The 18078-nt window shown below is 46.8% G+C and overlaps 1 protein-coding gene across 4 annotated transcripts in view; it reads left to right on the top strand.

Moving 5' to 3' along the window:
* Positions 1-18078, top strand: part of GALNT10 (polypeptide N-acetylgalactosaminyltransferase 10) — a 232165-nt gene that overhangs the window by 189593 nt on the left and 24494 nt on the right. For all 4 annotated transcript variants that reach the window (XM_055285522.2, XM_055285523.2, XM_055285525.2 and 1 more), the window contains 2 exons: positions 1963-2146; positions 8123-8240. In XM_055285522.2, the coding sequence (XP_055141497.1) occupies positions 1963-2146; positions 8123-8240 (302 nt within the window). The remainder of the gene's footprint in view (positions 1-1962; positions 2147-8122; positions 8241-18078) is intronic.

Here is an 18078-nt window from a genome sequence, read left to right as displayed (position 1 = left end):
CCACTCCCGCCTCTGAGCTGCCCTCAGTAATCCTGGTCACAGAGAGTGTCGCGGAGTGCTAACTATGTGCCAGAGGCTGCACTGAGTGCTGTGGCTCCATCGTCCCGCTCGGACTTCACAGAGGCCCCATGAGAGGCCCCATGAGATAGGTGCTGTCTTCCTCCCCTTTGTCAGCAAGGAAACAGAGGCTTAGCGACATCAGATAGTCTTATCCAAGGTTATACTGCTAAGAGGTGAGAAAACCAGGATTTGAACCTGGGCATTCTGTCCCCAGGTGGGCACAGTGCCTTAGAACACTGCCTTCCGAAGCTACCTTGACCTCATGCCTCCCACAATCAGCCAGCAGCCAGCAGGGCACTGTGTCCTCAGCCCCAGCCCTCCTTGGACGTGAAGTCCACTGAATGGCCATGAATGATTAGATGTGAGGCCATACTCTAGATCTTTCTCTGGAGGAGATTCTTAAGCTTCATTAAGAATCCCCAGGGAATCTGTCCACAAGGCAAATCCAAGTCAACCTCCAGAGATTCTGATTCAATGGGCCTGGGTCGGGGGCGGGCACATGAGTTTTTTAAACATACCCCCAGATGCATCTGGCACTGATGGCCCCTGATCCACATGTGGGGGTCAACTGCCAAAAACAGTATTTCTCAAACTCTTTAAACCATGTGCCCCAGTAAGAAATACCCTGGGCATCTCAATCCAGTACACAGATGTACACACATGCAGTATGACTGAAACATGTTCCTGAAAGAGTATCACCTGTCACAGTATCCCTTATCACCTGAAATGCAGCCTGATATTTAGTATTGTTTTTTGGTTCATTACAAATGCACACACAATCAATTTCATGACCCCACCTATGGATCGCGCCTTGCAGTTTAGGAAAAAGCAAAAATGCTGTTTTCTTTCCTGGAAGAAAAATGTGCTATCACTTGATGAAGGAAGCTTGGGCCCCAGGCAGCTGCTGGCTGCCCTGGCCCTACCAGGCTCCCATTTCTGAGCCTCGAATTTGACTTCTGGCCCAAAGCAGCCAGGCATTGAGCAACAGCCCACTTGTCCCCCACAGCAGATTGTCTGACCCAGTAGCTCACTGTTACCCCCAGCTGTGGTCAGGGCTTCTTGGCACAAAGAAGAAGGGCAGAGCAAACCAAAGCTGGAATTATGTTGGTAGGTTGGACAGACTTGATTTTCTAGAATCAGCTTTTCCCAGGCCTAAAAGGGACCATAAAGCCATCTAGGTCAAGACCCCCATTTGCCTTTGGAATCACCCAGCCTATGGCATCCCTGCAGGGTGATGGTCCACCAGGCTCTGCTTACATACCTCCAGTCTTGAGGAACTCAAACTTCCTGGGGCAGTTCATTCCCCCATCCATAGTTCTGACGATTGAAAGAGTTGAGCTGAATTCTTGCAAGGAGGGACATTTGCTCACTGATTATAGCAGCCTAGGGTGCCAGTGAGCTGTTAGGGGCACATAGTCTGCTATGAAGGAAAGTGCTGGGGTGCCTACTGCTTTGGGCCATAAATCAAGCTCAGGACTTGGAATGAGGAGCCTCGCAGGACTAGAGCAGGGGCCTTCCCAGAAGGAAATCAATCTTTTTCCATAGTGGTACTGATAGTTATTCTTATAATAAGGCACATATGCTAAGCATTTTCAAACATACTGTGTTCAGTCCTCATAACCTATGAGGCAGAGCCTCTTCTTAACCCATTGCATAGAGGAGAACACTGGGATTTGGAGATATTATTTGTGCAGCTGCCACAGGGCCCCATGGAGAGTAAAAGGACTGAGATGAGAGCCCCGGTCCGTCTTGCTTAAAGCTTGCACTCTCCCTTCCCCTCCATGGATTGTCAAACTGAGGGTTCAGAGATGTTAAAAATACAAGTAAGCTGCAGAACAGGATGGTGCACTTAGCTGCTCCCCCATCCTGCTTCATCTGATAGGCATCTCTTGGCTTCTTCAGACCGCATTGCTCGGAACCGCAAGACCATTGTGTGCCCAATGATTGATGTAATTGACCATGACGACTTTCGGTACGAGACACAGGCAGGGGATGCCATGCGGGGAGCCTTTGACTGGGAGATGTACTACAAGCGGATCCCGATCCCTCCAGAACTGCAGAAAGCTGACCCTAGCGACCCATTTGAGTAAGTATGAACAACCCTGGCTGGTCCCAGTGGCTACCCAATGACCACTCCCAACACGCACACAACTCAGGATCACCATCTCCCTTAAAAGCCCAGTGCAGAGGGTCCAGCTTCCCAGCCCCACTTAGTACCAAGTGTCAGATATCCCCAGCCAGAAGCACCGTCCCTCCCAGCTTGTAACAACAACCTCAGCTCGTGGCCCACCAGGCTGGTCTCCACCTTGCCCACTTCTGCACAGTTTGCCAGGATTGTCAGCAGAGGTAAGTGGGTCTCTCATGCTCTCTTCCTCAAGCCTGGCATGCAATTATAACCATCATCGTCACCAAGTGCCCGGCCCAGTGCTAAGCACATTACCCTCTGATCCAATTTAACCCCCTACAACTATATATGGTAAAAATTATTATCCATGTTTTCCAAATGGGAACACCAATGCTCCAAGAGGCTAAGTAATTTGCCCAGGTTACTAGGTACAAATGCAGGTCTGTCTGTCTGCCTCTGGAGCCAATTTTCCCATCATACTGCTATACCCACTTGGAAGTGTTAGGAAAATAACAGTTTGTCCCACAGCAGAAGTTTGCAGGCTAGGGGAGGGTGAGGGGCTGGACTCAGCATGCTAGAATGTGAAGGCTGGAAGGAACCTACCTGTGAAGAACTCAGCCCCTTGCAGATGAGGAACTAAGTCTCCAGAAGGAGGAGCTCTGTGAGTGGCTAAGACAGAAATAGAGCCCAGTCCTTCTCCGGTGCTTCAAGCTCTGGAAAGGGCTTCTCCCCAACAGTAGGCTCACCGTCCCTGCAGCTGTCCTGTGAGCTGTTCCAGTTCTCTGCGACACATGTGGAAAAGATCTCTGGATACAAAGCCGAAGCCCAAGCTCTCCTGCTGTATTAGTTTCCTATGGCTGCTGTGATAAATTACTATAAACCTAGAAGGTTAAAACAACACAAATTTATGCTTAAAACTCTGAAGGTCAGAAGCCTGAAATGAGTCTTACTGGGCTAAAATCATAGTGTCGGCAGGGCTGCATTCCCTCTGGATGCTTTGGGAAGAATCCATTTCCCTACCTTTCCTGGCTTCTAGAGGATGCTTACATTCCTTGTCTCATGGCCCCTGCCTCCAACTTTAAAGCCAGAAGGATAGAATCTTCAGATCTGTGTTTCCTTCTCCCCACTTTCCTTCATACCTCTGCTTCCTGCATCACATCTCCTTCTGACTCTGACTTTCCTGCCTCCTTCTTTCACTTATAAGCCCTGTGATTACATTAATCATATGTGATTCCATCAGGCTCGCCAAGATAACCTCCCCACCTCAAGATCCTTAACCTTAATCACATCTGTGAAGTCTCTTTCGCCACATAAGGTAACATATTCACAGGTTCCGGAGATTCAGACACTGCCATAATTGGGGAGTTGTACCTCTCACCAGTTTGGCCCCCAGTGAACCACATTTCTCTGTGGCTTACTCTCCCCACCTGAGAAGCAGGACTGTTGGAAGCTCAGCCATCTTCCTGGGCATGGTGCATACCCAGGGCTCCTGAGAGGAACCCCTAACACTATGGGCCCCAGGGCAGGCTCAGAGGTAGGAAGAGCTGGGTTCTTTGAGGAAATGAGAGGTGGCCGGGACAATGGACCAGCCTGAGCCAAGAGTGGAGAGCAAGAATGGATTCCATGTCTGCAGCAGCAGGTGAAACATTTGTGGTCTTCTCTTGACCTCCTTTATCTTAAACACAGTTGATCACTACTATTAGATCCCTTCCTGGTCCAAAGATATGATTAACCACGATCACATTATGCCGTCTGCCCCACCTTCCGTATACCTCAGAATCAATCCTCAGTTGACCTAAATCCTTGTAGAATAATACCAACACCAGGAGTAACTAACATTTGGCCTGTGCTGGCAAAGCAATTTCTACTGACATTATTGTGCATGATCCTCATAATAATGTAGGATCCTCAGGTCTAGGTAGAATTACCCTCATTTGACTGATGGAGGCCTTGAGGTTCAGACAGGAAACAAGACTTGTCCGAGTTGACATGACTGCAGAAGCTGAGGTTAGAATAGGCTGCTCCAGAAAATGGAATTTTCACGGTAACCAAGGGGGTAATTAGAACCTCCTTTATTGTTTGAACCTTTGCAATGAGCAGACTCATTGAAAGGTACTTAAGGACGGGTCTTGGCCCATCGTTATCCTCATTGCACAGTAAGGAAAGGCTAAGACCAGGTCATACAGCTGGCTAGTAGCAAAGGCCCAGCTAGTGTCTTCTGGGGCTTCAGTCTCCTCATCTGGGTATTGAAATGGTTGGCCTCACCAGAGAGCACTGGCTCTTGACCCTAGCCACACATTGACATCACCTGGGGAGCTTGTAAAAACACTCAGGCTTCCCTCAACAGCAATTACACTGGAGTCTGGGGGTGGGATGCAGGTATCATCATTTTTTAAAGCTCCCAGGTGATGCTGATGTGTGGCCATGGTTGGCAGTTACTGGTGTAGATGCTTTCTGAGGGGCCCTCCATCCTCTCCCATGATTCCTTCCAGAAGTCTCTCTTCTGCATTTTAGTTGGACAGAACCCTAGGAAGTGGCCACTAGAGAAATCCTGGTCATTTTCTGCACAGCTTCCCACCTTCCCACTTGATGGTAGAGTGCCCAGCAAGTGGGCAATCTACAGGCACAGCATGGTGCAAGGATGTTTAAAAGACATGGTTTCAATGGCAGACCCCACTTTCAATAATAGCTTATCCACTCACTATGAGCAGATTGTTTAACATTTCTGATTTTCAAATATCTCCATCTGTAAAGGAGACTAATATTAGAGCTTTGTGAGAGCTGGAGATGGTGTCACTAAAGTGAGTAGCACACACTGGACACTCAGAATTGTTACTAGTATTGCCAAACACAGCAGAAACCAGAACAGGCTGGGCAGAGAGGCCTCTCTCTGGAGGCAAAGCCTCGAGCATCCCAAATGCCTTACAGCTGATATCCTGCCTATTCCATGCAGCCCCTCGGCCCCTGCCCCTGCTTTGACCCAGGCTGATTTTCATGTGCAAAGCCTTGAGTTCAGTCTCCCATGAAGCACCAAGTCAGAAACACTGTCAGCCTTTCCAAGCAGTAGATTTGTGGCTCCAGCCAAAAAAAAACCAGGATCCCCCCAATCTCCAGAAGACAAAGGGGAGTCAATACTAATAACACCTTATTTTCTTATAGTACTGGGTACTTTTAGAAATATTCTAGCTGTATTAATCATTCTCACACTGCTATAAAGAACTGCCTGAGACTGGGTAATTTATAAAGAAAAGAAGTTCAACTGACTCACAGTTCCACATGGCTGGGGAGGCCTCAAGAAACTTACAGTTATGGCAGAGGGGGAAGGAAACGCATCCTTCTTCACAAGGTGGCAGGAAAGAGAAGTGCTGAGCAAAGAGGAAGAAGCCCCTTATAAAACCATCAGATCGGCCAGGCACGGCGGCTCACGCCTGTAATCCCAGCACTTTGGGAGGCTGAGGCGGGTGGATCACGAGGTCAGGAGATCGAGACCATCCTGGCTAACATGGTGAAACCCTGTCTCTACTAAAAATACAAAAAATTAGCCGGGCGAGGTGGCGGGCGCCTGTAGTCCCAGCTACGTGGGAGGCTGAGGCAGGATAATGGTGTGAACCTGGGAGGCAGAGCCTGCAGTGAGTGGAGATCGCACCACTGCACTCCAACCTGGGCGACAGCGAGACTCCGTCTCAAGAAAAAAAACAAAAACCATCAGATCTCATGAGAACTCACTATCATGAGAACAGCAGCATGGGGGTAACTGCCCCCATGATTCCATTACTTCCCACCAGGTCCCTCCCATGACACCTGGAGATTATGATAACTACAGTTCAAGATAAGATTTGGGTGGGGACGCAGCCAACCATGTAACTAGTAATGTGGGATAGGAAGTATAGCTATCACTCCATTGTTTAGATGGGGAATAGGGCTCAAAGAGGTTAAATCACCACTGTCCAATATAATACAAGCTGCATATGTGATACTATTTTCTAAGGTAAAGAGAAACAGGTAAAATTCATCTTAATAATATATCTTATTTAAACCAGTATGTCTCAAATGTTACCGTTTTAACATGTAACCAACACTTTAAAATTATTAATGAATTCTTTCATACTCTTTTCATCCTAAGTCTTGGAAATCTGGTGTGTATCTCACACTCACAGCACATGTCAGTTCACACCAGTCACATTTTAAGTATGGAGTCATCACCTGTGGCCAGTGGCTTCCTTCCTGGGCAGCACAAGGTTAACGGTTAAACGCTGCATCTCAGGTCACACAGCAGGTTAAGGAAAGCAGAAATGAGAGTGAGGGTTCCCAATTTCTCTCGCCCTGTTCTTTGCATGCATCACCTGCTTCTTGGGTATTCCTGCCTGCCTGGAGGCAGTATATTGTGGTGGTGAGGGGTGTGAACTGTGGCTTAGATTAGAGATTCACATCCCAGCAGTGCTGCTGTGTAGCCATGGAGCCTTGAGCAAGTTCCCTGTCTGCACTCCAGTTGTACATGTGTAAAATGGTGATGATAATGAGGCCTGCCACATGAGGTCGAGGTGAAGAGTAAATTCATTTTATTAATAAATTAGTTTGATACAGCATTCAAGCCCTCAGTAAATATTCAGGGGCTCCCCTTTTGAAGGAGTCCTGCCTGTGCTATAAAGGCTCATCTGCTACTGGAAGGAGGAGCTGCTTGGGCAGCTTGTGAGTTAAATAAGGGCTTTTTCGATCAACCCACTTCCCATGAGCTTGCACTTCCAGGGACCAGGAGGGGGAATGGAGGTTGCTGCTGGAATGTTTGAATTTGAGGGTTTGGAGTTTTCCAGTGGAGCCAGACAAGGATGCAGCCACTCTGATAGATTTTCACACAGCAAATGCTGGTTGGCCCCTACCAGGTGCCAGTCTTGTGCGAGATACCCTGGGGGACGCTGACAGTCAGCAGCGTGACGTTTCCTCACTTAGCACGGTGCCAGGCGGACTTCCTGTTCCCGTGGGTACTGCATGATTTGTCATCTCTGTGTCCTTGCTGACGTTTTATCCTCCCCTCAGTGTCTTTCCCTCTCCCAAATTTCCTCTTGTCCAAACCCACTTAAATGCCACCTCCCCTGAGCCTCATTCCTTGACCCTTGCCCCAGCCATCCTCCTTACCCCAAAAGCTGGAAACAGACACACTCCTTTCAGATTCCTATAAAGCTCTGTCTCTACCTCCCGGAGTCCCTTATGCACCCTCTGTCTTGAGAGGGCTTCCCCACTACAGCGACATCCCCTGAAGGACTGTGATTGACCTCGAGATTCTTCCAGCACCTCCCTCACAACTGGCACGGGATGAACAAACTCATGAGAGAATGAATGAATAGAGTTAATCTTATCTCCCAGTTTAACTGAAAACACAGAGACGGTGGCTTCTTCTGTAAACACCACAGCAGAACAAACGTCCATGCCGGGCCTACTGAGTAATAATTGTCAAAGGAGCATGTGCAAAAACACGGAGTCCTAGGCTCCCTCCCGCGAGGATTGTTTCAGCAGGTCTGAGTGGGGCCCAGCAAGCTGTATATTTTTTCATCTCTCTAAGAGATTCTACAACATAGACAGGTTTGGAGAAACCCAACTTGGACCATTTAACTAGTGAGAGGACTAACATGTATATATTTATGATGCAGCTACAGGGCCCATGTGGACAAAGTATTGTGATTTCATTTCACAAGTACTCTTAGGTGTTAATTGTGTAAAGGAACTTCGGGTCCCATTTGGTTAAAATGTAGCTCTTATGAAAGAAGTTGTAGGCAAGAGAGGGGGATGCCTGGAAGGGCCTTGGATTCCCTGGGAGACACTTGGACTGTGTTCAGGGAGCAGCATGGAACACCGTCACTGGGGGAATGGCATTATCGGGCCACATGAGAGCACGCGGCCAGGACATCTACACCTTCATGCCATGTTCTTCTTCTCTGACAGGTCTCCCGTGATGGCCGGTGGACTGTTCGCCGTGGATCGGAAGTGGTTCTGGGAGCTGGGCGGGTATGACCCAGGCTTGGAGATCTGGGGAGGGGAGCAGTATGAAATCTCCTTCAAGGTGAGCCAGCTCCCTGGACACCCCCTTCTTGGCACAGCCTCCTGAGTGCCTGTCCCAGTAGGTGTCTCAGCTTCTGCCTGAGCTTGGAAAGACTGGAGGCCTCAGGGTTCTGTAGCCCTTCTGCCCATCAGGTGAAGAAGACAGGGACTCATGGGCCACTCTTTGTTGTGGGGAGGGGGGGGTGTGGGAGGGAAGGGGAGTACCCTCCAGCTGCCAAAGGCTGGTCCTCACCACAGCTCTGACTGGCATTTGCCTTGTGTCTTCTTAAGATGTTGGAATAAGGTCTTGCTTCTACTCAAGATGGCGGGTCTGAGATTGAGATGTCCAGCAAATAAGCAGTGGGCCAGAGAAGCTAGGAAGACCAAACAGGATACGTAGGCCTAGAGGAGTGCTTTCGGTCTCCCTTTTATACCTGTTGCTCTAGGAGTTTGACAAAGACCAGTGAGCATAAGCTCCAGTTGTAAAGTCACAAAGGCCTGGATTCAGATCCCAACTCCATCATCAGGAGCTATCTGACTTTGGGCAAGTTAGATGACCCCCCCGAGCTTTCTTTCCTCATCTGAAATAAGGGAATCATAATACTACCTAGCTTACAGAGCTATCGTGAAGATTAAATGAGATCATGTCTAGAAAGTGCTTAGCACACAACCTGGAAACATGACCAGCAATTAATAATTGGTAGAAATTGTTAAAGTTTCGGTGAGTAAATATTTACTGTAACCTACTTGACCAGCCTATGGGCTCTAGAAGCTTTCTGACAGTAGTGGTAAGGGAGTTACTAGTTAACTAATAACTAGTTAAGCACCCAAACTTCCAAGACTACATTCTCCTCTTTATTTGTGGGAGTCTGTCTTGTTCTCAAGTGAAGGCTTGGACCTTCTGAGGGGGGGTTAGCTTGTCCCATGCCCTTGTGGCCTGTCAGAGTCAGCTTCTAACAGCTTAGACCCTTGGCTAAGGCATATCCCCAGCCCACGAGGGACAGATAGCACCATTACTGATCTGACCCCTGTGAATACACAACTCTGATGCCCCCTCAGTCAGGCCTCAACTTTCAACGCAAAGGACCATTGTCAGGCACAGTGAATTAAGGCTTTGGTATTGGTGCCAGAGTGCCAAGATCAGACCCTAGCTCTGCCATGTCCTGCCAGCTGTGCGATCTTGGGCAAGGAATCCTCACCTCACTGAGCCTTGGTTTCTACTTCCATAAAGTGGGTTTAATGAAACCTTAATCCTCACAGAGTTGTTGAGAGGATTAAGTGAGACCATGCTTATTAGGTGCTTCTTAATAAATTATCCTAAAGATTATTATTGATACATTAATATTATTATCTGCAACAGTGGTTGAGTAGTTCAGAACTGGAGAACATGAATTCTTGATTAGCAAAAAAAAAAAAAAAAAAAAACCTACAATTCTATTGATGTTATTTAGGTTTGAAAAGCAGTTTATATCTTTTTTTTTTTTTTTTTTTTTTTTTGATACAGAGTTTCACTCTGCTGCCCAGGCTGGAGTGCAGTAGTGCGATCTTGGCTCACTGCAGCCTCCACCTCCTGGGTTCAAGTGATTCTCCTGCCTCAGCCTCCTGAGTAGCTGGGACTACAGGTGCCTGCCACCACGCCCAGCTAATGTTTTGAGTTTTTAATAGAGATGGGGTTTCGCCATGTTGACCAGGCTGGTCTCGACCCCCTGACCTCAGGTGATCCACCCACCTCGGCCTTTCAGAGTGCTGGGATTACAGGTGTGAGCCACTGTGCCTGGCCAGTTTATATCTATTTTAACCACCAGAGTTCTGAAGTTATCTCCCATAAGGAGACCAACCCCCTAAATAAAATCAACATTCACATAAGGGTAATATTCAAAATATGTAACAACTGTGATGACACAAGCACATCCAGTCAGAACAGATACCAGCTATAAACAATGGTGCATCCAGTCCAGTGTGTAACAAGTGAATTTCAGTCCTGATCATAGCTAACAGGACAGTGTGCCAAGCCCTTCACGCATGCTGACTTGTTTAATCCTCACAACAACCTTAGGAGAGTTGTATCATTATTATACCCGTTTCACCAGGAAGGCAAGCAAAGCTCAGACCAAGGCCTCGCACAGCCGGAAGAAGCAGAACTGGGGCCCGAACACAGGTCTGCTTGACTCCAAAGCCCATGCTCTGACCTGCTATTTTTGTTGTTGTTTAAATCATACCCAGACTGTTCTGAAAACCTGCCATGTTTTATGGACCTCTGCCTCAGCCTTTCTGGGATTTTTTTTTTTTTTTTTTTTTTGCCTCTTCTGGGATTATTCCTAATTTACTTGGATATTCTGCAATTTCTTAGTTAATGGAATTAATAACAATCTAAGTCGGAAGTGGCAAATAGGGCCAGGAATGTTGGCCAAGGTGGGAGGCTCTCTTGAGCCTAGGAGTTTGAGACCAGCCTGGACAACACAACACGACCCCACCTCATTTAAAAAAAAAAGAGAGAGAAAGAGAGAAGGAGAGGGAGGGAGAGAGGGAGGGGGAGAGGGAGAGAGGGAGGTGGAGAGAGAGAGAGAGAGACAGCAAATAGGTTTCTACTCCCTGCCAGGCCAACTCTGATCCATTGGTAGGGGCTGCCCCAGGTAGGTATTGATATGCATTCTGAGGCTGCTTCCAAGCTTATCAGCAAAGAGTAGTCAGTGGGGGAGGGATCTTTTTGTGTTTCACTCACTGCTGTATCCCAAGTACCTAAAGCCTGGCCCAACACAGAAAAGGCACTATGAGACCAATTTTTATGAGTCATAATTTTTATTATTGTATTAAATCTTTTCTAAAATTATATTTACATAAATATCTTATAAATATTCTAAAAATATATAAAACGTATAAAAGTCTAGTAGTTCTGATATAACACTATCAGCAATCATTCTGGTTATCATTTTAAAATACTACACATAATAAAATAACTACATTCAAGACCAACCTGGCCAACATCGTGAAACCCCATCTTTACTAAAAATACAAAAATTAGCCAGGCATAGTGGTGCATGCCTGTAATTCCAGCTACTTGGGAGGTGGAGACAGGAGAATTGCTTGAGGCTGGGAAGCAGAGGTTGCAGTGAGCCAAGATTGTGCCACTGCACTCTAGCCTGGGTGACAGAGCGAGACTCTGTGTCAAAAAAAAAAAAATCAAAAACTTTTATCAAATTTTAACTGTGATTATTCTATTTTTGTCACTTATTTAGAATTATTATTCTAAATTCTTCTCTAAAGGCATTTACAATAAATTCTAATCCAACATTGCTTTTCCTAAAAAAGACTAATAAATATAAGTATAACAAATAATACAATTAAAGGTATACAAATATATATTCCAGTTTTATTAAATATCATATTTTTTCCGGTCTACAACAGACTTTATTACTATGAAGTCTGTATTACTGTATAGAATCTATAATATCCTCATAATAATCCTGTTAAAATATTGTATTAAATACAAAAAAAGACACCATCAAAAACCCCCCACATCATACTAATGAGAACTAAATTCAATCCAAAACATATTTTCCAAGAAAAGGCTAAAAAACACACTAGGTCTGATACAACTACAACTAAAAATTACCAACCTTCCTAAACAAGAGCCCTTCTAACTACAGATGACAATCAACATTAGTCTTAACAACACAACCAAATGATTAATTTATGACCAAAAACTTTGTGAGACAAAGTGGCAAATGTAAGAGGCTATGTTTGCCCATTTCCCTTTGCTGGGAGAATTTCACAAAGCCCCTGACTCTGGGACACTGTGCAGCTCTCTGGAAAAATGTTTTAAAGGCAAAACAGGATAGAATGCATGGCCCCCCATGTCTCTCGCCTGAGTCACTACGTTCCATCAAAGATAAATGACCCTAGTCCTCACCTTTCTCTACTCATAAAATAACGTCCGACAAGATTAGTGACTATGCTTCTGTAATCTATAACCAGATGTGCTCTAACACCCAAACCTTGATGTAATTTTACACATACTAAATCTTCACCACCTATGTATAAATTAAAATACTACATTGGAGGAGTCTGAGAGAACCTTTCTAAAAGCCTCCTCCCAGGCTACAGACCTTGGTCTATAATCCTCAATAAGACTTCTAAATAAAACTAACTTTAATTCTTTAAAAGCTTCATTTTTTTTCTTTAGTTGACAGCAGTTAACAAATATTGGCTGAATAATCCAAGTAAGTGTGTCCCTGGCCAGAATCAGCCTCCAAGCTCCTAACTGGCTCCTTGCTCTAGAAGACCCCCTTCAGAAACCCCCTCCATGGAGAACAGTGAATGGAGAAAGATTTGCACAAAGGAATTTCTAAACCAGCCCAAAATGATTTCATTCTATGTGTTTCAAAGACCCATCTACTGATGCTCATCAGGCAATTATGGCAGAACAAATGGCATTTTTCTCCACAGTTATTTACAATAGACTTGGTAATGAAGCCATGTTGGAAGTCTCATCCGGGAGGGGGAAGGAGGCTGGCTTACATTTCCATTTGATCCAATTATGTCCGTCACTCTCCAGAGGAAATGAGACAGTGTAATAAGGAGGTTCCTGAGGTCTGGAAGGGAGACTTTTCTCCCTGGGCTTTCTCTCTCCTGGCTTGGAAAAGGAGAGTTCCTGGAGCCAGCAACAGCCCATCTGCCAGTGCACTGTCTCCCAGGACCCTGTGGAAAGGCTGCCTGCAGGGCTGAGGGGAACAGGTGAGCCCATTCATCCCTGGCGGCGCCCTGCTGGAATGCAGGTGTTCTCTTTCAGCCAGAGCCGGCATTTACGAAGGACCAAATTCTCTCTGATTCATCTCTGCTGAGATCCCTTTTCTCGGTGACAGAGAGAAGCCTGGTCTGAAAGGCATGAGCGTATTTTCAGAAATTAAGATCAATCAACATGTACCTTCAGGGCTGAGGGCTTATTCCAGACTGGACTGTCTATCCTGATGAGAAAACCCCCCAAAAGTGTTCCAACAGCTCTGAAATTTCTAGAAAAGTCATTGACTTTCCCTTTCCCTCCCTCCTTCTCTGTCTGTCTCTCTCAGCAGAGCAAAGTTCTCACGTGGAAGTCAGAATCTTCCCAGTTCTAGTGGTTGGACAAGTCTTTAACTCCATAGCCTAGCCTCCAGCTAGGTTCATGAGCTGGCCCTGCTGCTCTCTCCTTCCCCCTTTTCCTCTTACCCCATTGCATTAGTCTGGATTCTTGCTTACAGATAACCAAAACCCTAATCAATCTGATTTAAGCAAAAACCAGAATTGATAGGCTCACACAACTGAAATTCCAGGGTAGACCCTAAGGCCAGACTGGATGCAGGGACTCAGTCATCTCACTCGGGCTAGGTCTCTCTCAATGCCTAGGCCCTATTTCATCTGAGTTGGCTTCCCTCTCAGGTGGGCTTTTTCTCATGGAGATCCTCAGCAGCCCATGGAAGGAGAGTCTGTTTTTCCCATCATCTTGTACAAGTCCCCAGGTTGAGTCTCATTGGCCTGCTGGCCCCATGCTCGTCCCTGAACAATACTGCAATTGGTCACCTGCAGTCACATGCCCATCCAGGAGCCAGGAAGGTGGGGATGGGCTAGTTACCCAAAGGAAAGTCCAGGTGCTGTGCCCAGAAGGGAGAATGGATGTGGGATAGAGCAAACCATAGATGCCTACCTTACCCAGCCAGACAAGACTGCATGTAAGACCCAGGCTTATGGGCCAGCCCCTCTCTGTAGGCCCACACTATCCACTCCCAAAATGCCATTCCTTAGTCTGGCCAACCCTCACTCATCCTTCCAATCTCAGCTTATATAGATGGTTCCCCGTGCTGCCTGGGAACCACTCCACGTTGCACTCCCATCTCTGCATGCTCCCTGGAGGCAGGGAGGAGGTTTTGTCCACTCTGTATCCCCAGTCTCTGGCCCGCATCAGTGTTTCCAGTAACTGTTAGTGTGTTAGTGGCATCACTTCCAACTAATATACCTCCTTAGTACTACCCTTCCCAGACTTAGGAGGCCATCTTTGGACAGTGGTGTATGGTGGGAAAGTGCTCAGCAAGGAGGCTGTCCTTGCATCCTATGACCCTGGGCCAGTTGTTTGACCTCTGGTCCTCACATCCCAGACTGTGCTGATACGGTTTTCCTTCCTACCCAACAAGATAGGATCAAATGAGATGCTGTGTGGAAAGCCCTCTGACATACACAGATATGAGGGGTTGTTTGGATTAGGGGTGGAGGCAGCAGGATGAGCAGAAAGGAAACTGCACAGTGTCCCTAGGAGGCCATGGTTAGGATATCTCCAACTATGAGATACAGGAGAGAGAAAGTATCCAACCAGGACAATGTGACCAAACTAAAGTGAGAAAAAGGTAGGCTTTGGGGCAATGTAAGTGGGTATATCTTTTGTGAATAGCAATTTGGCAAAATCCATTATATTTCAGAGCAAGCACATTCTTTGACCTGAAATTCCATGCCCAGGAGTTTATACAAGAGAGACAGTGATGAGCAAAGATTTATTTGCTGAAGTGTTACTTACCATAGCAGAAGATTGAAAATGACCCAAATGCACGTCCTTTGGGGATAAATAAGTTAGAGCATATCTAAACGAGAAAATATTACATAAAATAAATTGGAGGTCTCCACACAAAAAAAAAAAAAAAAAAAAAAAAAAATTCAGACAGGATCTCACACAGTTGCCCAGGCTGGAGGTCAGTGACGTGATCAGAGCTCACTGCAGCCTCAATACCCCAGGGCTCAAGCAGTTGTCCCACTTCAGCCTCCCAAATAACTGGGACTACAGGTCTACACCACCACTCCCAGCTAATTTTTAAATATTTTGTAATGATGGGGTCTCCATATGTTGCCCAGGCTGGTCTCAAACTCCTGGCCTCAAGCAGTCTTTCTGCCTCGGACTCCCAAAATGCTGGCATTACAGGTATGAGCCACTGCAGCCAGCCCATCTCACTTCTGAAAATGACTCACAGTGCCATGAAGGCTTCGTCCCTAGTGGCCTTTGGGGGTGGGAGGGCTTCAAAGTATAGCCATCTCTTTCTACCTAATGTGTGTCTGTAACATTGAACATGTTCATCATAAGTACATATTACTTCTGTAACCAGGAAAAGTTACAAGAAGAAGGGGCCAGGTGCAGTGGCTCATGCCTGTAGTTCTCACACTTGGGAGGTCGAGGCAGGAGTATTGCTTGAGCCCAAAAGTTCAAGACCAGCTTTGGGCAACACAGTGAGACCTCATCTCTACAAAAAAAAAAAAAAAATTGTTTTAATTAACTGGGCATGGTGGTGCGCTATGCGCCAATAGTCCCAGCTACTTGGGAGGGTAAGGTGGGAGGATTCCTTGAGCCTGCGAGGTCAAGGCTGCAGTAAGCCATGTTCATGACACTGCACTGCAGCCTGGGTGATAGAGTGAGAACTTGTCTCAAAGGAAAGGAAAAAAAAGGAAGAAGAAAATATTGGGTTCTCAGCACTCCCAGCCCACCCCCCCATCCATATACATTCCAGCACATTGTTTGGGCCATTTGCAAGCTCCGAGATGAGATTCTGCACAAGTCAGCAGTGCGGAGACTCCCAGGGAAGGCCTGAGGCCGCCAAGAGCAACTCTGCAGGGTCTGCTCCAAGAGGCAGAGGTGGGCCCCACCGTCCCTGGCAAAATGGAGACGGGTCCGAGGGTTCCATGAGGCAGGCTTGCAGGAGCAAGGGAGTGATAGAAAGCCATGTGAGGGGACGAGAGGGAGGACACCTTCCCCTGCGGAAGTCAGGAAGGTCTTTGAGCTTGTTCTGAGAGGAAAACCCATTCTCTGGATAGAGGAATGAAGACTCAGAGGAGGCTGGGGTTCGCTTTGTGTGATACTGATATGGTTACTGAAAGGCTAGCCCAGTCCCAGGCTATGTGAACAGACTTAAAAAAAAAAAAAAAAACCTCTGATTTTTTTTTCCATAAAACTCAGTGTTATCAAGAAGACTAAGTTAAACAGGATGTGTGAAAAGAAGGCAGGACACACCCAGAAGCTGAGCAAGGGTGATATTGCAACCTGGCCCGGAGTGGTTAGGTGACTGGGTAGGGTCCCTCTGCCGGAAGGTGGCAGTGCCGGGGCTAAATCCCAGATGTCCTGGCTCCAAGTCCAGTGCTCATCTCATTCCGCCTGGTGGTAGGAGTAGAGAAAAGGTGTATCCAGTCTAGAGAGAGGCCCATGTTCCAGGAAGGGCCCAGAGGTCAGGACTAGCCCTGAGAGGGGTTAAGTTGCCACACAGGAGGGAGAAATGATTGCCACAGGCCAGCCCAGGCACCAGAAGGAGATCCAGGGCCACCATCGGGCACCTGTATGGCAATGCATTTCCCCATCCTTTTCCCTGCCCCTACCAGCACCCTCTGCCTCGGACAGCTGCAGCATGGCTGCCAGGAACCTGGTCCTCATTTCTTCCCTTCCCTGTGTTATCCAAGGATGCTGGAAATATGCTCTGATATGTGCAGCATTTTCGTCCTGGGGTCACATATGCCCAGCCTTTGCAAGAGCCGTCTGCTAGGAACAGGGAAGGCATTCTGCTCGTGACTCTCGGCAAGTCATTTGAAATTCCATGAGTGTCCCTGCCTGTGGAGACTGCTTCTCCCACCACTCCTCCAAGGAGATGGCTCACAGGCCTGAGGGTCGCCTGTGTATATGTTACTGCCTAACCAACACACACCTACCTCATGGTGGCTTGGCTGTTTCATCCCTAAAAATGGTAATAAGATAACTTCTTCAAAAGTTTGTTGTAAGAACTAAATGGGATGATACGTATATTTGGCCTGGAGCTAACCAAAGAGGAGGCACTCAATAAGTGGCAGCTGTTCTGATCATAACCCTCAGGTAAGGAGGCAGAACAGCACAGTATTACACAGATGGGCTTCAGCATCAAACTGCCTGGGTTCTAGTGCAAATTCAATGAGCTAGCTGCTGTGTGACCTTGGGAAAGTGACTTAACCTCTCCTCTTTATATTATTTAGGGGATAGAATAATCTTTACTTCATAGTGCAGTTGCGAGCATGATATTAGCCAAAATATATTAAAAGCTTAGCTCAGTGCCTGGAACATAATAAATGATCATTAAATGATAGCTGTTAATGTCAGCATGGTTGTGGTTATTGTGATGGGGCTGTGGTTGCAGGAAGACAAGAGTGGAAAGAGGCTGGCAAGACAGGTCAAAAGGCCTTGGCTCTAGGCCCAGTTCTGGAACAAAATCTCTGTGAGACCTTGGACTCATCTGCCCTTTCTCCTGAAATTTTATTTCCCCATCTACAGAGGGGCACCAATAATCCCAAATTCACAGGGCTGTTAGGAAACATAGTGTGAACTGGCAGGCACAGTCACCTGAGATGCTGTCACCCTGCCAGTATGCAGTGGTCCTCAAAGTGTGACCCCTGGACGAGCAGCATTAGCATCACCGGGAAACTTATTAGAAATGCAAATTATCAGGCTCCACCCCAGGCTGCTGAGTCAGAGGCTGCCGTGGAGCCCAGCCAGCTGTGTTTTAACATGCTCTGCAGGTGCTTCCGATGAGGCTCAAGGTTGAAAATCGCAGCTGTAATGAATAGGTGGGAGGTTCTGCCTCTGAGAGGATGCTCAGGCGTGGGTGTGGAAGGACAGAGTAATGGGCAGGTTGGTTGGCAGGTTGGCCAAGAAGTTCCAATACCTTCACCCGGCTTTCAAGGCTCCATATCTTTGGTCCACCCTTGGCAGTTCGTTTCTGTTCCATTTTTTCCAGCATGGATTTTAGAACAAACCTGACCAATGACCAGATCATGTATGAATGAATGAATGAATAAATGAATTAGATAATTAATGTTTGTTTGGGGTTTCAACAGTC

Source organism: Symphalangus syndactylus, chromosome 7 (genome assembly GCF_028878055.3).
Source record: "Symphalangus syndactylus isolate Jambi chromosome 7, NHGRI_mSymSyn1-v2.1_pri, whole genome shotgun sequence".
In the NCBI taxonomy this organism is placed as follows: Eukaryota; Metazoa; Chordata; class Mammalia; order Primates; family Hylobatidae; genus Symphalangus; species Symphalangus syndactylus.
The sequence above is the reverse complement of the archived record's forward strand: the minus strand, read 5'-3'. Positions and strand labels throughout refer to the sequence as shown.